The sequence below is a fragment of the Crocodylus siamensis genome, chromosome 9 (genome assembly GCF_052110815.1).
Source record: "Crocodylus siamensis isolate JL-2025a chromosome 9, ASM5211081v1, whole genome shotgun sequence".
Classification (NCBI taxonomy): Eukaryota; Metazoa; Chordata; order Crocodylia; family Crocodylidae; genus Crocodylus; species Crocodylus siamensis.
Window position 1 is genome coordinate 69,610,967 of NC_143403.1, and position 18,868 is coordinate 69,629,834.

An 18,868-nucleotide genomic window follows, 5' to 3' on the forward strand; every position below is an offset into this window, starting at 1 on the left:
ATAGCCAGCAAACACAGATTACATGCAATGGCTGGAGACACTTGCAACCCTAAACACTTTGCTGACGTAACGGTCTTAATTTATTGATATGGGATGGGGAAAGGAGGGATGTACAGAGCCGAAGTTTTTACTGTATTTACTCATATACAATACACACCATTTCTCTTGAAAATTAGCCCTCCAAAATGGGGAAAACAATATCTATGCCAGAATAGAGGCATGTGGACATGGACACGGCTGCTAGTGGGGTGGCTCTGGACCGGGCTCCTGGCTGCATGGAGGAGAGGTGGACTCCAGTCCTTAGAGCCACAGTTGCACAACTAACAGTTTAACCCTTTCACAGCTACTGCCAAATTGGGAGTAGCTTTTAGCTGAACATAGATTCTGCCCCCACTCCATATAGCCAGCGTTCAGCCACGGGGACCCTGTGCTGTGGCAGGTAGGATTCTGGAAAAGCCTTTTGTTCTTCCTTCTGCTTTCCCAGAACAAAGTGCACGTCTTGTATGAGGCAGCACAGTATACAAGCAAATGCGAAAACCAAATCCAGGACAACTGTTATGTCTTGGGTTAGTAAAAAAGCCTGACCCCATGAAGGATGTAGTATGACCAAACTATTAAATTGATCACTGGGTAGAAATTGTAGCAGTTAGCCCTTTACCCTAGGATTAAAAAAGAAATAGATTAGGTTTGTTACAATAGATCCTGCGTATCGTGCTTCTCTTGATTCTTGTGCTAGGCAGTATTATTATTTGTAAATTTATTTATTTATTGTAATGAAGAGAAAAAATGATGTAAAACGAGCACTGTTCAGTTTTTAAGAAACACTGTGATAACCCTGTTTTGCATTAACTAAATTATTCAAAGTTGCAAACGCAATGTTTTGAATCACTTTTCTTACACTTCAGTTTCTCTTTGAAAGCCTCATTTAAAACAAGCACTTTTGATACTGTGAAATATCTTTTTTTTAAAAAAGGAAAGAATAAAATCAGAGACCAAATATTTTTAACTGTACAAGGACCCGTCCGTATTTTGCCTTTTGACAACCGATTTGTATTTGGTAATGTTTTCAAATGGAATTTGAAGGAGTTCAACCATGAAGAGTGAAGGGAAGCAAATGCTAAGTTCCACTTGCATGTAGTGTCTAGCTTACTTATATCTCTGTAACTGAAAGACTATTTATTTTTTACATTTTGCTTATGACTGTGGTTCAATTGCATTTTAACACTCCTTTGTTATTTCAAAGCATTGCATCTACTTATTTTCAAAAGAAAAAATTCCCGGCGTGAAATTATGACTAGGGATGCTCTGACAAAGAAAACCTCACCACTTGTTCAAGTCTATGCGTTGAAAAGCAGCAGGAAAATCAAGTTGTACAGTGCTTGCTAAATTCTACATACCAATCGACTGAAGGTGTAGAAGGCATGAGCCTCTCCCACTGAAATGGCCAGTGGTATTTTCTTGTTGAAAGTCAACATTATGAAGATTAAATGTTCTACCGACTTATGCGTATATCTCTTTTCAAATATGCACATAAGTACTAACCTCTTTGGAAATGGCGCGATGCTCCGTGCCGACACTTATTGTTTAAAGCAGCCCCGTTTTGAAAACCAAGCAATGTGAATATGGATCATTTGATGTGACTGTATCTTTTTAAGATGTTTTAAATTTTTTTTTAATAAATAATAAATATTTCTTAGTGCGAACCTTGGGTTATTCTAGATGCGCTGTGGTGAAGTTAGTCTGGGGCCAACCTCAGAATGGCACTTGGAAGCTGTGCTTCTCTTTGGTTTTATCCCAAAACTGCCTAACAGGAATTGTGATATTGGCCAGCAGTGGCTTCCCCAAGACTGCATTTAAACCAGGTAACTGGTTTCCCTCTCAGTTCCCTGCAGATACTACACAAGAGCCTACCTAAGACACCACACAATGACAAAGCCCTGGCGATCAATCCATCGCGGTGAGACGTGACATGTTCAGGACTGGTAGTTGTGCAGCTCCCAGCACCCAAGAGTATACTTAACCTGAGTGGTTTTTTTGAATTAGTAAAAGGGTGGGTTGCTTCTCTTCTGTAGCTACATTTCAGCAAATTGTTCAGTGACCTGGCAACTGCTGTACACTAGAAAACCCAGCCAAGACTTTCCTATGATTTGCCCGCTGCTTTTATTGCAGTACAACGTTTGGGAATGGAATACTTTAATTCATGTAAAAAATAAGGCACCTGTGTTCATGGGAAGTTGACTGAGGGGGGGACATTGGAACAATCCCAAGATCACACATGAGACTTAAAAAAAAAATCAACCGCCCTTTTCATTTCCTTGCTGGAAACAGGGTTGTTAGGGCAGTCCCGTGACCTGTCCCAAGAATGGGGCCCGGACACCAAACAAAAGCAAAAAGCAGGTTGAAAACATATGGCTCTTGAAATCTTCCTGGAAGTCTTTGGTTATAGCTTTTGTAATCATTTAGGAATCATTGCCATGGCTCCCCAATGGCTTCTGAGTGGTTGAGTTTGAACATCTGCAACACCCAATTTGATACCATTCATTAAAGCTTAGGAGGTTTCCTTATCGTAATGGGTGGTCGCCAATGTGAAATGCTAGTATAAAAATATTCCCCTTTCAGGTACTTTATACATACACAGAATATTCCCAGCTCCATTCATTCTTTGCGGCTAAGTGCATCTGAACTTTTAAGGATCACAAACTGTGCTTAACAGAAAGAAATTTAAAAGATTTCCAATTTGTTTCTAAAACGAACTGGGAGCCTGGCTGGAGCAGCAGCCACGTGCTGGGGACAAGCACGCAGCCCATACCCCGGTAGATCTGGGGGGAATTCAAATTCTGCAAAAAGATGCCACTACAATGGATTATTTTTCTTAAATGATGAATACAGGGCGTGCACACACATTTGGAAAAAGTCTGTCTTAGTGGTATACAATGCAATTCCAGCACCCTTTAGGTAGGCACGCAGTCGGAGCTGGGACTTCAGCACTAGGGTTGAAGACAGTATCTGGTCCTGAAGGAGCAGCTTATCGTTGCACACTTCCTCTCCCTGACAGGCTCCTTGGTCAGGGGGAGTTGGGGTTCTCTATTGTGGAAAAGAGCTGAGCGAGCTGGGCCTGCTGAGCTTGGGTGATGTGCTGGGTCATGTGAATGATGCAGTCCATGGCGATCTCGGGGTTCACTTGCACCACACTGCAGGGCAGACCAGAGAGGGAAAAGGAGGGTGGTGTTATGGTTCAGCATATTACAAGCTAAGAGCCAAAACTGCTGGAGTCCCTGCCACATGCCATACTCCAAGCGAGGCTATCCTGGCCATTTATACCCATCAGAGGCAGGTTAATTTTGTTGCTTTTATTTACACACCTCCCATCTACTGTTGGCAGGGACAAGGGGGGCCCTCCTCCACTCACCTCTGGACATGTTTGAGGGCATAATCGCGTTTCAAGTACTTGATGTTTTCCCGAATGGCTGATCGGATGCCGTCCTCTTCCTGCAACTGCTTCTCCAGCCATTCTACCACCACCTGGTTGTTGTCCCAGAGATAGCCCTATAAGAAGTACCAGGAGTAGTTCAGCACGCTCGTGTGGGTGCACGCACGTCCAAGAGAGAAAGCCATCCTACAAAGCCATCTGACCTACTTCCCTTCTTGCTCCCTTTGCAAGTTCTCCTTGTAACCCTCTCCCTCTCTACCTGCCTCTCCCCAGCACTCCAGCTTCTTTGGTGCTAGCTAATTATTCAGGTTTTTGGGGCTAATAAATGGCAGAGACTCTGGGGTTATTCTCTCCATGCCCAGATGTGCTCGCCTGCAGTTTTTCAAGTCAATACTTAGTTTCTATTCCAACCACCTCCTCTCTTTGGCTCACTCTGGATTACTCGATCCATTCTGCTATTCCTAAATTCTTCCAGCTCAACTACTTCCACAGACCTGCTCTTCATTCCCTCTGCTCAGTAATTAAAGATGATGTGAAGTAAAACTGGAGCTAAACAGGGACTCCAGCGGCACACTGGTAGACTCTTCCCCTCGACTCCATAAAGTCCTCTCTATGCTGGCGCTCAGCCTGGGGTCAGGCAACCCATTTGCTGCCATCACAACAGCACTGGTGACAGGCAAAGGGAGTTCAGCTTGAGGAGTAAGTCTTAGCAAAGCTGTATCAACTGCATCGCATGACTCGGAATAGCTCGTCTTTCCACCTAGAATTTCATCAAGCGCTCAAGTTGATCTGGTAAGATACAGTCTTAAATTCACATTGTTTCCTTTTTGGGGGGACTCTGTCTTCATTTAAATTCCCCCTACTTCTATCTCCCTGAGCGGTGGTTCTGGCACCTTACTGGGTAAAGAAACACTTGCCAGGGTGGCCAGTTTGCACATACACTTCACATTGCGCTTGGCAACCTCTTAAAAATTTCTCTAAGCCCCAAAAACCTAAATTCTAAGACCAACACCAGCTGCCGTGTTGCTTGAAAGCAGAGGCGTGAAATCCCATCTCTCTCCAGCGCAAGACCCTGCCTCACTCTAAAGCGATTAACAATACAACATACTTCTTTTTTTTTCTTTAGGTCTGTCCTGTTTATGTTTGATCACTCGCGTCCAATTTGAGTCCCCTGATTTGAAGGGACAGAGTCCCAGATTCCATGCCCGCTCCCTTGTCCCTGCCCCTCGGTGCTCAATGGGGCAAGAATGTCCCAAGTTTCAGGACGACAGCTCCAGCCACACATTCAAGCCGAGCCAAAGTGCGAACGCGAGCGGACACTGGGGGCTGCTGCACGTGCTGAGGCAGCGGAGGACAAGCCAGCAGTGGGAGCATCTAGACCAGCCAAGACGGAGAGATACCTTTGCCGCCCCTTCCATCTCCATGAACCACCGGCGCAGCATGGACTGGATGTGGATGTGGCTGAGCTCACTGTTTGCCTCCAGGATCTCTGCTTTCACTACCTCCTCCAGCAGCAGGCGCCGCAGACGCCAGTATAAGAACAAGCGGGAATTCTTCCATTCCAGGATATCCTGGTGGGGCAGAGGGAAAGAGCTCAACATTCAGGCTCTGTGGAGGGGTGAGAGGAGGGAACAGCTGACCTTCCACTATAAAGTGTTCTCCGATTAATGGTGGAGATGCAAGATTGGAGGCGATGTCTGCTTCTCGTGGCTGTGTCCAAAGACTCCCTCCTTCCCTCCCATGACTGCCCCTACCGACTGCGGCACCCCTGCCTTTTAAACACTAAGGAAAGCCAGCATCATCTCCAGCACAGATGACCAGTTAAATTCCCTTCCACACTGCCCAGGGATATAACCCAGGCTTTGAGCCGGGTACCACAATGCAATCATCCCTGCTGGGTGTGGGGATGGTGGCTGGGTGCTGGGTGTGGGGATGGTGGCTGGGTGCAGGAACCCTGCTGGGTGTGGGGATGATGGCTGGGTGCTGGGTGCAGGGATGGTGGCTGGGTGCTGGGTGCAGGGATGGTGGCTGGGTGCTGGGTGTGGGGATGGTGGCTTCAGAGAGCAATGCTTTCAGGTCACAGCTCTCCAAGGTTCCTGCCCACCCTTGCCAGGACATGATAAGGGTTCCCTGCCGGCCTTGAGCATGGTTTCAGAAAGCCAAACACCTGGGCTTCACTAGTGACAGCAAAACAAGACCCGAGAGCAAAGCCTGGTTGCTTAACTGTGATAACGCCTCTTTCTTGCATCTTCCCCGGCGTGTCGTGAAGGTCAGCAAAGTGCACCGCCACCTGGTGGTAGATGGGCAAGAGCAGCTCCTCTCGGGCTCTCAGCTGCTTCTCCAGCTCCTTGCGCTCTGGTTCAGAGAGCGCAGGGGTCCCTGAATACTCCCAGGAAACAAAAAAGGCACTTATCAGTCAGACTCTGGGTTCAATTCGCTGCAAACTAGGGAGCAAGGTAACATCACATCTCAGGCTACGCAGGAGTGGCTTGAAAGTTCAGCACGGATATTATTTACTTATCTATTTTTTCTCGAGAGCGTTCGTCTCATGCTTTAAGCAAAGCAACATCAATCAGAGGACAAGCGAAAAGGAAGAAACTCTTTCCTTACCCAACTGTTCAACAAGTCTGCCGTAAACTGCATCAAGTCTTCTCATAGTCTTTACCAAATCTTTCCTTCGGTACTTGATTTCCACGGTTCCCTCAGCTTCTAAAATGCCTCCCCTAAGTACAAGGTGGTTTTGGAAAGGTCATGGTTAGTCTCATGGAGAGATTTTCATAGGAAGTCATGGAAAATCTTCCCAGAGTCACAATATTTTTTTGGAATAATTTGTTTCTTCTGAGGAAGAGCAGGGACATAGGAAAACTACCAGACTTTCCCTTAAAAAACCTGTGGGATTTCTGCAGAGGTTTTCTTTCAAGTCTGTTTTGCTACTTGCCTGTCAGGCCCATGATTTTTTACCCAAGATAAAAGGGGATAATAAAAATATAATAATTAAAAATCATTTAGGTTGTTCATCCTGGCAGCCTTCACAGAATATCCAGTAAGATGGTGTTAGCATCCTATAATTTTTAGCTGTCAGCTTGTGGCTTGGGCTGACTCACAACAATTAAAAGAGTAAGTCTCAGAGTGTTACAAGACCTAGCAAGTGAATCAAAGAGCTCTTCAGAGTAGGGACCATGTACTTGTTTTATTGCCAATCATAACATGCCTCCCATCTAGGCAGGTCATCTGTTACAGAGTTTTAAAACGACACCAACTAAGATTTGCTCATTTTTTTTTTTATTAATAACAATTGGTTCTTGGCCATCATTTCTAATAGCAGTTCCCACTTGGAAGTACAAAGTGGGAACTTCCGCAGTTTAGTCGAATTTAGCCTATTCCTTCCCTGTTCCCCATGGCTTGCTGGGAAGGATTTATCCAAGAAGAGCTCGTTGTTCTCAGATTGAGGCATCTGCTATGAAGGATACATGCACACTATGTGGGATGGGAGGCCACATGCTGGGTCCATCACCTCTTTCAACCCTTGCAAGGCCAGGCAAGGCAGGGCTACCAGGTTCAGCCGAAGGCTGACTCGGAACTCATAAGGAAAATGCCAGAATAGGTGACAGGAAACCAAGGGGAAAAGGAGAAGCACTGCTCACCTGCTCTCCTTGTCGACATAAAGCTCCACGTACAGAGGGTTGATAGTCGGGTCGAGCACCCCCCAAGACCCTCCTCTCAGCTCACCGTGTGGGGGGATGTAGATTAGGACAGGCTGCTTGAACTGCCTGACGCAGTCAACAATGTGAGCCCCAAACTTCAGTATTTGATCGTACATGTCTGCAAAACGAATGCGCTGCTGCAATGAGCCCTTCCTGGCAATGCATCTCCCTCTGTGAGGCTGACTGTGGCTTGGGACACACATACCCAAGAGCAGTGCCAGGTCACCATTCCTCACCCCAGATCTCGGATCTCACCTCTGGCAGGCCCCACCTTGCAGCAAACCATGGCATGTCCTTCGCAGCCAGTGGTTAAAGCTGCCAAACTTTTACCTAAAGTGACCCATGGTGCTTCCCTCCTTCAGAGGCAACGGGAGCTGCCTCTGCAGGGAAAAAATGGGTCCAAAAAGACCACCCCCAGACCAGCAATTGAAATCACTTCCCTCCACACTGCAGGGGAATTTCTTGGTGGTGCACCACACCATCAGCATCCCCTCAAGGGACATGGATCCCAGAGGGCCTGGCCATCTTGCAAATGGGCGCCGCATGGCTGATCTGCCATTTCTCCTGTCCAGAGACCTCTGACCTGAGCGGGAATCACCTTTCATGCCACCAGCGAACCCCCGCCAGTTTGCAAAGATCAGGAGAGGGAGGTGCTCTCGGTTGAAGTCTTTCATAGCCTGGGTAGTTTTGAAGGAGGAATCCGAGAACCAGACTTGCCCGGCTTGCTGGACTATCTGAAAGAGAGTGGGCAGGAGGGTGCTGGTTGCACCTCACGGCTCTGGGAATTCAGATACTAGTGAGAAGGCCGATGGCTCTGGTAACCTTGCAAGCCCTGTGCAAAGTGGCCGGATGACTCGGATTTCCTTCCCTACAGAGCACGGCCCCAGCAACAGTGCAGAGGCTCATGATGATTCCTCACATACCTTTACTTCGGAGTCCAGGTTGGCCGGGTCAGCGGGTATCGTAAGCTCTACGCTCCGGGTCTCCACAGCAATCACACCGACGGGAATCCCTCCCAGCCTGCAGAGACCAGCAGTCAGGTCAGGTGCTGGAGCAGAGAGGAGCTTTCGCTTGTGCCGGCTCAGCCCTTCCCTCCTCCCCCCGTGGTGTAGGAAAGTCACTCCACAGGTACCCTTGAACCTGCTCCCAGGAGGCCTTCAGCCGCAGGCAGGGCCCTGGCAGATCCCTGCCATCGCCAGTGCTGCCTGGCTGCACGCCAGCTGTCCTGCATGTGGGTAACTTGGCAATCGATTCCAGCTTGCCTCACACATCAACAACCCTAGAGGTTGGAGCCAGGCCGATTCCACCAGGACGTGGCTCTCAGCGAGTGCACAGGTCTAGGGAGAAGCTGTGCCGGGCTGGTACCTTGCTCTGCCAGTGACGACAGTCTGTGCCCAGGGCTTCATGATCTCCATGAATGAGCCGTGATCAAAGAAGCCGCTCTGCCAGGTCCCCTTGACCGCTGCCAAATCAGAGAATGCCAGTCAGGCCGTTCTGCCCAGCAGTTCATGGCCCTTTGTGCCAAACAGCAATAAAACCCCACAATAATGGCCGGAGGATGTTACGGCAGCACACACACAGAGGACAGGAGGGTGCTGGAGTGAGAATACCTTTACTTACTTGGATGGGGTCTTCCGGCCAGCAGCCATCTGGGGTCATAGGGCGCTTTGGTAGGGACAAAATCAATCTCTCTTTCTATGGGGTCACTTATGGCAGTAGCAGGCACTGGGCTGTGATTGTCCTATAAGAAAAAAGATTGCTAATCCTGCTTGAACTTAACGCCACGGCCTGTCCTAGTGGAGGAACTCTCCGTTCCCTCCCCACCCCGCTCCAAAGCTGCATAGGCTGTTACAGACAGATCCCTAACCCTGACCCACCTCCTGGAGAGTCACTACTTGCATTGATAATATTTAACACGACTAAAGGTAGGTGGGACCACTGCACAAGCCTACCAGTCATGGCTCTGCACGTGACCACCCCCATTTAGGCCTAGTTTATTACAGAGGCAAAAAAGCCTGCAAGGCGGCAGCTCCCCGAGGCACATCAGTACCCGTAACAGTGCTAAAGAGCTACTTGGCGTGATTTCTCAGGGCCCAGGGAGTCATACTGGAGATGATCAAGCAGAGTAGCCACTCCACTGCCATCCTGTTGTAGCTACCTACCTTTGGCATGTATGAAAGCCACTGTAAGACAGTATAGACCCCCTCGAAGTCATCCGGGACAGTGACATGGGAAACACCGTTATTATGCATGATGTGCACGCCTCCCAGCTGGTTATTGGATGTGTAGACTTCACGCCCCAGGACCTGGTTGAAATCATCCACAGACAAAGTCTATCACTTTTTCTTAAACTGTAGGTCTTTTCTCTAAAGTGCCTTACATCTGTTCAGTTAGACAAGTACATACCTCTGTGCATTGTAAACTGGCTTCCCTCCCTAACAGAAGCCAAGGGACTTCCTTGCATTTAATTTGAACCTGCTCTAAACTGACTGAAGCTAAACTGAAGAGAGGATCGTCATTTTTTAAAAAATCCACACGGTAAGTGTGTCCACCACTGCTTTTTTGGATTGGTTCAGCTACATGAGTTTAAAATCACACTTGAAGTTAAACCGGGCTGGCAAAACAGCCCACAAAATATGCAGGTCTTTGGACTAGAGTTAGGGACTGGGAACATGTTCTGCTCCCAGCCAGAACACGTCTCATGTCTCTCAACCTCTGTTGCAAAGACCCCATGGTGTGTGGGTTCACGTCGGCCCAGCTCTTTCAGAGCTGGCAGTCACTACTAGGTAATGAATTATAAGGCTCTCATTCAAAGAGCTATCTTTACATTAATTTTCCTACTGGTTTCTTCTTTGCACAAATACTATGAATAATTCACTCAGTTTAAAAATTGCCATTTCTGGACCACAGTGGAAACTGTGTGAGAGAAGTGTTACATGTCCAATTAAAAAACCTAAAAGCTCTGGAGGTGGGAAGAGGACAAACCTTTCTGGGGTCGCAAAGCAGCACGACGACTCAGCACCAGAGAAGACGGTTTCTAGGGGATAAGTCAAGTAATGGGTATAATTAGATTATTCATTACCTTATTCAAAGCTTTGGTCCCAGTGAGAATGATGTAGGAATTCTCCACCTGTATGACTCGCTGGCCCAGCCTCGTCAAATAAGCACCAATTCCTATGGCACGACAGGTCACCTAATAGACAAAGAATTGAAGAATTACTGACACAGAGTGATGCAATTGTGAACAAGAGTCAACAGCACTCTGCATTTCCCCGTCACCAAGGTGGAAAGATAATTCAGAAATTGCACTTAGTCCTTTTCATCTACATGCTCATAGTATCACAGTCTAAGTGACTGAATGACATTGTCCATTCTGATGTTGTAGCTTCCTAGCTGCCAATTTATAGCAGACTATTCTGTTTTTCTTCCACTGAATAGTGCGTGTGTTGAAGCAAACTGCTGGGCTTCTAGTTTAAAAAGCCAGTTCTAAGCAGTTTGCAACTCTGAGAACTTCTGAATATTGATGCTTAAGTCAGTTCAAGAAGACTCCACATCCTATATTTTTCTCCGTTTTCGTTGACCAAATAGGAGTCACCTTGTTGAGCTCCCAGACATGGCTTGGAAAGCGAGTACCAGAGGGGCTGTGCATCCTAGACAGGAAACAAGGTGAAAGACGCACAGGATGAAACAGTGAGTAGAAGACAGCGAAAGCCCTACCATGCTAATGGTCACAATTTCATCGTATGCACAAGAGGTCTCCCCAGCAATGGTGCCAGCAGCGCGCAGGTTCTCCACGCCCAATCCTTCCTCTTTGCCAATGATATCTGTGAGGATGTACCTGTGGGAAACCAGGAGAGACACTCTAGAGCAGGTAAGATCAAAGATGACAGTAGTTTTCCCAATTTAATGCAAGGAAGGCACTGGGCTGAGCCCTGCAGACCCGAGTTTGAATCCTGGCTCTGCCACACTGGATTCGCACTTCTCCTTTTTGTGCCTTACTTACCTCCACCCCCAAGAGGGGTGGGTTTGTGGGAGCTGAAATATGGATCCAGTCCTGTTTGGAGCCTCTTCCCTGAACTCCCAAGAGCTCTGTGGGACAGGAAACTCAGCAGCTCTCAGCCACCGAGCTGGGGCAAGCCAAAGAGAGCCGAATGCATGGGTGCTTGAGCAGGCCAAGATATGAGCCCTGTCCACTGGCTCCACACACTTGTGGAGTAGACGGTTTGGAGGGGCTACAAATGCAAGGCCTACCACCAGGCAGGTGGTGTCTCCCAAGACACAGCAGTGCTGAGGCATGTGCTGGTACCTGCTATGAGCTGTCCGCTGCACACGTATGGTTGGGTCAGACGAACGCCCAAGCCCACTGGGAGACAGTGCAGATGTACCAACAGGCACCTCCTAGCCATTACCCTAACCCCCCCACCTCTAGCTCCATTTCTGGTGGGTCAGTACACTCCTGATAACTGAGGGGCGACAGCTCTGCCTGTTGGAAACTGCAACCGGCTACAGGCAGCCGCACAACTAGGTTGGCACCCCTGTTTTTCTTCATTAAAGAACGTTATGGGTGGTGTTGGTCTACAGGATGTCCACCGGGTCCCCGTGAGCAGCAGAGCGCTTGATGGCAGGGCACTCTGAAAGGCAGTTTAAAGAGAGCTAGCAACCATGACAAGCAGCTCCTACACAAATGCAGAAATTTTGTAAGTGGTCGGTCTCTAATAAGAAATCCCGGGATGGAGAAACCAGCTAGCAGGACTGACACCCGTCCCTGCAGGGGAACATCCACTTGGAGCATTGTCCTTCCTCCTGGCGCTGACACCCACATGCCGGATTCGCAGAAAGGTCAGGCTGGGAGTGCCCTCCACAGATCATTTAGTGCAGCCCTCGATGATCTAAATGTAGCTAGACTGTTCCCATCAGGTGCCTGCCTAGACCACACTCATGAGCCACCAGTGAAACTTTGTCACGCCCGCCCAACGCTTCACAAGCCTCAGCATCTGGGAAATGTTCCTAACATACAACCCGCAGCTTCTTTCTTGCCTATTAAGCCAATTTGTTCTTGCCCTTCCCCCAGCAGACATGATCTTTAATTGCCCTGCATCTCTTCATAACCTGCTTATGTGTCGGCTGACTTCTGTTACAGAGAAACATCATCCCCACGAACCTCTGCTCCACACAAAGAGCCAGTTTTCCTTAACTCCACACCAGGATAAGACAGTGCCTTGAGTTTCTTTTTATTCACCTGGACTCGCCTCCTTCCTCCACATGCTCACAGTGCACTGAGTTCATGGAGCTGATCCTTGTGTAGTCCTGCGGAGTCAGGTACAGGTACTTGAACCCCTTCAAAGAGAGAGGGAGAGAATTAGCTCAGTCTTTCACACAGGCAACTTGCTACCCCGCAAAAACTGGAGTCTGTTATGGTACAAGTCTGGGGAGCTCGGAGCACAAGTTATGTTTTACAGATTGGTAGCTTAAAATTCTAATTAACTGTCCTAAAACTGGGCACTTACTTTGCCAACTGATGTTCAAGAAGGACACAGCATTAGTTTTACCTGTGCGTGAGCTATACATGCAAAATTTCACCACACTAGCATTTGCTACCACATTATGCAGAGGTGCTCAAGAGTGCACAGCGGTTCCCAGTCTGTGGTACGGGTACCACCAGTGGTACGCAGACAACCTGCCAGTGGTACGCATTAACAGACTTACTATAATTACTTTATATGACAAACATTTGCTGGTGGCACTTAAGGTTGTATCATTTTAAATTGGTGGTGCACAATTTGTCAGAGTTTGGGACCCGCTGAGTAGCGTATGCATCTCCACTACAACAGAGCACATGCAGATGCTCAGTGAGAGGCTCTGGGACTACGTGGGGAGCCTTTAAGCTGCAAGCACTGAAATGACTTGAGAGGTCTTGGTCCCAGGGTTCACAACATAAACTCAATGTCCCGTGACCTTTCAATGAGGTTGAAACCCCTAAATTATATTTGAGAAGTGGGGCCAGGGTTCCCTTGGCCATTCCAGCATCTGAAAATCCCACCCATTGTAATTTCTGACTGCAGTAATGTCTGAGCCCTCAGACAGAAGAAGGGCTAAAGGTCACATTTTAGAGAGGTATCCAGGCACCTAATTTCATAGTTTCGTAGTTTCTAGGGTCAGAAGGGACCTGAGTAGATCATCTAGTCCGACCCCCTGCCATGACAGGAGACAATACTGGGGGTCAAACAACCCCAGCAAGAAGTTCATCCAACCTCCTCTTAAAGCCCCCCAGGGTAGGAGCCAGCACCACTTCTCTTGGAAGTTGGTTCCAGATCCTAGTCGCCCTGACCGTGAAGTCGCCTCCTGATGTCTAGCTTAAACCTGCCCTCTGCCAGCTTGTGACCATTATTCCTGGTCACTCCTGGTGGTGCTCGGGGGAACAGGGACTCCCCCAGTGCCTGCTGATCCCCCCTGACTAGTTTATAACAGGCCACTAGATCCCCCTCAGCCTTCTCTTTTGGAGGCTGAACAGGTTCAGGTCCCGTCGCCTCTCCTCGTAGGGCCTGCCCTGCTGCCCCCCGATCATGCGAGTGGCCTCCTCTGGACCCTCTCCATGCTGTCCACGTCCCTCCTGAAGTGCGGCGCCCAGAACTGGACGCAGTACTCCAGCTGTGGCCTGACCAGTGCCGCACAGAGGGGGAGGATCACCTCTTTGGACCTGCTCAAGATGCATCTGTGGATGCATGACAAGGTAATCATTGAAATGAAATCAATGAAATCATTTCCCATGATTTCAAAGGCAGGCACATGCCTAAACCCCCTTTAAAAACCTGACTTCAAACTCAGCCTTGTTGCTTGCTTCCAAAGATGCATTTTGGTTTCTATCTTCCATTTTCCCTGCTTGGTTATAGGAGGACCAGACACCACACAGGAGCGGAGGGGTCTCTGGGCATGCAGAAGAAGAGGGGTCTTCTCACAAGCAAAGAGAGAAGTGGATACAGCCTATCTGTGTGCTTACAGTGCAATACCATGGCTATGCAGGCCCATTTAACCTCACGGGAGCTATTTCCTCATTCATTTACCCTTTTGATTCCTAAATGATGTCTATCACAGAGGTCATTTTCCCTCTGACCACAGCAGGACAAATGTACACACCTTGTTGGGGTCAGCAGGGTCCACCCAGGCCACCTGGAATATGTACTTTAGCTCCTCGGCAAGCCCCATCCGTGCCCCGCTGTTCGCCGCAATGTAGACACGGGGGATGCCCTCTGCACGGGCCAGCTCCGACGCTCTCAGGAAGAGGAGGTCCTCCTTGAGTCCGAAGGAGCCAATCTTGTGCGTGATGTCGTTGCTTATGACGATGATGTCCCGGCCGCTCGGATACTCGGGGGTTTTCAGCTTCATTTTGAAAGCCACCATCCCCACCTGCCCAAAACAACAGGCAGCTGAGGAGGGCGGCTTCTCCAGAGGGGGTGGACCATGGCAGGAGGCTCCTCTTTGGCTCTTTGAAGGTCAATTAATGGCTCTCCCTACACCCCTGACTCCTAGCTGCATTCACCGTACTTTAAAAATGCAACGCAGGCCAAGTTTTTGTTCCACTTGAGGCTTCTTGCAACTGGCAAGAACATCTGGGAATCAGGGATATTTCTGGTGTAGAAACACATTCTTAATCGGAGTCATGGCTGCCAAAGCTTCACAATGAAAGCACCCCTGACTAAGCTGGCAACCACCGTTTGTAGTTCATGTCTCCGAGACACAACATGCGGTGAACCCCACACGCAGTGTCTTGCTAGGCGAGAAGACAACCTCCAGCCCAAAGCATCAGTCAAACCACCCAACACCAAGGACTGAGCTTGAGAAATGTACTCGACGACTCCTACTCTAATGACTACATCGGGGGGAAAAACCCCTGTGTTGTCACAGTCCTGAGTTAAAAGGAAGAGAGATGTAGTTAGCTGTATTAGTCTGAAGTCAAATGGCAGGCAGGGTAGATTAGCAGCTTACAGATGAACCAAAGGAGACAGAGAGATCTCTACTTTGGTTAGTCTATAAGGTGAACATCTACTGTCTTCCACTTAAAAGGAAGAAACAGTTGCCCATTCTTCACTGGGTACCATATTTAGTTGGTTTTCTGCATGAGAGTCAATGGGTATTACAGTACTTTATACCTCTTTCTTCCACTGTTCACTGCGGCTCCACTCCACTCCCTCCTCCCTCCCCATCGCACAGTGCTTTCCTGCGCTGCCTTCAGCATCCACTTCCTTCTCTGCCTCCGTCTCCCCTTTTCTCCGCACTGTTCTCTTCAGCTCTTCCCACGCTGCTCCCTTTTCCAGTTCAGCCCCTCAACCTCTCCTGTCTTTTTTTCTCTGTCAATCTCGCTCCTACCTTATTTCCACCAGGGAGTCTGTTCATCTGTACCAGCTGCCCCTGGGAATCCAACACTAACTCGGTGTAGGTGAGGACGTCTTTGGAACAGCTCTCGGTACAGCCCCAGAGCTTGAAGAGAGCCTGTGGAGGGACCAGAGGCCATTAACACAAACAAAACCGATGGAGCCAAAAGCATGTGTTGCTGCTTGGCAAATGTGCACCTATATGGCAGCCTTGTAGTCAGTTAAGTAAAGGGACTTGAACTACTGCCAGCTTGACTTTGCTGTGTTTCTCTTCATGCTGGGACTTTCTTATTGAGCTCCTCACACCTGGTGCTGCTTCAGCAGGGCTTTCCCGATTTGTGCCTTAGAAAACATCTTGCCTATGAGAAAGCGTTCTCCAGGCCAATAAAAAGTAGCGAGGAGAGTTATTTTTTGCCCAAAACGGATAGACATAGAAGGAGAAAACAGATCATGGAAATGCATCAGACTTCTCCTTAGCATGACTGACCTGCCTGAACATTTCGGGGAAGTCGTACACGTAGGTCGTGCCCAGAGACTGTGCCTGGAATCTCTTGGACTGAAGCAGGTCCTTTGTGACGTACGGCGTGTTGATCAGCATCCCGTGCAGTGGCCCTTGCTTGTCTCCATAGGAGTGGAACATGATCTAAAGAGAAGGGTGGAGTCAGCGTCCCCCACACCCACCGACTGCTCATTAATCAGTTAAAAGGCAGGCACTCAGAAGTTGAGTATGGCTTGCTGCTTTGACATGTTAGAAGGCTTATGGTCTATGAGACTGGTAACAACAGACCCCATCTCACCATTCTCATCATAAGGACCAGACTCAGAGCGGTACAGCAGCATCCCTGGTTGGTACGGACATCCCCACCAGTACTGTAACAACCTGGTTGCATCTGCCCCCATGTCTTTGCACTTGCCTAGACATGAGGCCTAAATCCCATACAGCTAAATGCAGGCAGCATGCCCCCTTGAGCTCAAGTGCAGTAGAAGAAGCAGAGCTTTATTCCCAATGGCACCTTGTGGCTCGAAGCAGCTAGAGCGTGGCGTGGCTTACATGCACAACACTTAAAGAGTGGTTTTAATGCAGTTGAAACTTGACGTGGACAGATGCACAAGCCTGTTTAAACTGATGTAAAGCCGCTTGGAATGGTTCAAAAGCATACCTGGAAAATCAAGCACTATTTTGAACTGGATCACTGTGATCTGGTTCAGTGTTTATGTGCAGATACCAGGTACTCCGTGACATACCTCTGGTTGGTCCTCCAGGCAGCCCACACTGCACTGCTCTTCACCCCACACAAACGGCTGCAACTAAATGCTCTGGTGTGCAATCAGAACTCGACTGCTTCAACCTGCCCCGCTTTTTTTTTTCCTTTTGTTGGCACTCTTTATCAGTGTGCTCTCCTACACTGCCCAGTCAATACACACTATCTTTCTTATATGCCCCGACTTCCTGCTCAACCGTGGCCCCTCACCAACACACCCCCAGCCCCTGGGGGCCCCAAAATGTGGGTCATAGCACTGCCCTACACCCTCCCCAAGTTAGGCAAGCACACTGCAGTCAAGTGCAAGCTACTGAAGTTTATTGAACTCATAGTCAGGAGAGAAGGGAAGGCAGACACGTGAAAATATTCCCAGCTACTCCCTGGGACTCCCAAAACATGGATGCAAGCACTTTCCACCCTCTACCTGCAAGGCATGCTCAGCTGAGTGCTGCCCTTCCCACCCCTGGTACCAGAGCCACAGCACTTCATGCAACTGCAAACTGGTTGCTAATCCGTGCCATTTGGAAGGGTTCAGTTGTTACGTGTGTCTGCACCCTTAGTGACAGCTTGGCCATGGACTTGCTACCGTGGTTGCAGGAATGCCGACCCTTGGAGAGAGGCAGTCCCCAGCTCTTGAAGCCTCAGCTGAACCCAACCCCTCAGCAACTGTTCATCCCTAAATACCAGAGGGAAGCCTAGGGACTATTGGCTGGTTCACACCAAGTACTTGCTCTAGCCTCAGTTACACACATTCCCCGTGCTGGAGTCCTTCACTTCTTTGTAGAGACTAATATCCAAGTAGTAGCCAGACTCGTTGGCCAGGAAGAGGCGGATGGGAATCGCCTCGGTTGTCGGCATCAGGCGGATGTTGATCTTCACTTCGGCCTGCAGGACCCGCAGTTTCCACAAGCGGCTCCCGTAGCGCATCACCATGGAGCGGACTGACTCCTCTATCTGGGGACACATGGGCCAGAAACTCTCTGAGCTGCTGGAGTGGCGACATCTCAAATGGCTCCTATCAGACATGCCTCCCATTCTCCGGACAGCAGGACAGCAGCCCTCTGGGCAACATGTGCCCACGTGTGCCTGAGCCAAAAAGCACCCCTTGCCCTTCCTCACTTCAGTTTACACACGCACACACGCGCAACTGGCAGACAACTTAAAGTCACACCAGTAAGGGAAAATGCAAGGTGCACCATGGCTGGGTCCCACGCTGTCACCTCCCTTCTCTGAGGGCCGGCATTGCTATGAGACGGTCCCAGCAAGAGAGAACCAGACCCTGCCTCATCTGTTGGCCCTGAGTAGAAAAACCTCTTTGTGTGAGATATTTTTCCTCCCTCCCTTCTTGTTGGGAGCCTGGCGGTGCTGTTTCTTTAGCAGCTGCCAAGCCAGGGTTGCGGGAAAGAACCAGGGTGTCACCCAAATGCTGGTGGGCAGCCATTTTACCTGCCAAATACCTGCAGGTCTACTCATAAAATGCTAATTCATTTATAAACATTAGAGAGCTCAGTATCTCCCGAGTTAGCAGTGCTTACATTCCCTCCGTGCACATTGCACGGGAGGTAAAGTGCTCAGTGATGCTGCCGGGATGAGGCCAAGGTTATGAACCCTACAGCCTTGTACTAGAGCAGGGCTGGCGGAGAACATACCAGCACGGGACAGCAGCGTGTCGGGGAAGCCATGCTCCCCTCTATGACTACCCCTACAACAAGCCACCGCTGCGATCCCGTCTTCCCACAGAACCTCTGTGCAGGAAAAGCCCCCGTTCACCGGGGAGGGCTCACCTTGGAGGGGTCCATGACAACAGTTGGCACAAAGTTGAGGAAGATGTGGTTACAATCTGTGCGGACACTCGTGTTGTTGAAGGCCACCTCCAGCTCGTCCATGGCTTCCAGGAGCAACCGCTCCCCCTCGTTCTGCAGGTACTCGAACGAGGCTTCCTGCAAGGGGGCCAGAGAGAGCAGCAAACCCACCACGCTGAGGACAGGGACTTTTCCCTAATCCGATTACTCTGAGCAAAGCATTGCCTTCAGCTCCCACACGTGCAAATCATCACCCGCTCCACCAGCCCGTTGCAAAGACCTCACGGGCAAGAGAGACCAA

At 49.2% G+C, this 18,868-nt stretch overlaps 1 protein-coding gene across 11 annotated transcripts in view; it reads right to left on the reverse strand.

Annotated features, from left to right (window-relative positions):
• Window positions 1-742: 742 nt before the first annotated feature.
• The window catches only part of ACACB (acetyl-CoA carboxylase beta), a 63,000-nt gene continuing 44,874 nt past the window's right edge, over window positions 743-18,868 (reverse strand). For all 11 annotated transcript variants that reach the window (XM_090062818.1, XM_090062817.1, XM_090062819.1 and 8 more), the window contains 19 exons: window positions 18,550-18,705; window positions 17,516-17,719; window positions 15,991-16,146; window positions 15,499-15,621; window positions 14,269-14,538; window positions 12,374-12,471; window positions 10,852-10,972; window positions 10,217-10,327; window positions 9,297-9,440; window positions 8,755-8,875; window positions 8,500-8,596; window positions 8,058-8,154; window positions 7,733-7,868; window positions 7,075-7,252; window positions 6,041-6,153; window positions 5,655-5,809; window positions 4,831-5,001; window positions 3,410-3,546; window positions 743-3,191 (listed from right to left, as the gene is read on the reverse strand). In XM_090062818.1, coding sequence (XP_089918944.1) covers window positions 3,065-3,191; window positions 3,410-3,546; window positions 4,831-5,001; window positions 5,655-5,809; window positions 6,041-6,153; window positions 7,075-7,252; window positions 7,733-7,868; window positions 8,058-8,154; window positions 8,500-8,596; window positions 8,755-8,875; window positions 9,297-9,440; window positions 10,217-10,327; window positions 10,852-10,972; window positions 12,374-12,471; window positions 14,269-14,538; window positions 15,499-15,621; window positions 15,991-16,146; window positions 17,516-17,719; window positions 18,550-18,705 — 2,715 coding nt within the window. In that variant the 3' untranslated portion in view covers window positions 743-3,064. The remainder of the gene's footprint in view (window positions 3,192-3,409; window positions 3,547-4,830; window positions 5,002-5,654; window positions 5,810-6,040; window positions 6,154-7,074; window positions 7,253-7,732; window positions 7,869-8,057; window positions 8,155-8,499; window positions 8,597-8,754; window positions 8,876-9,296; window positions 9,441-10,216; window positions 10,328-10,851; window positions 10,973-12,373; window positions 12,472-14,268; window positions 14,539-15,498; window positions 15,622-15,990; window positions 16,147-17,515; window positions 17,720-18,549; window positions 18,706-18,868) is intronic.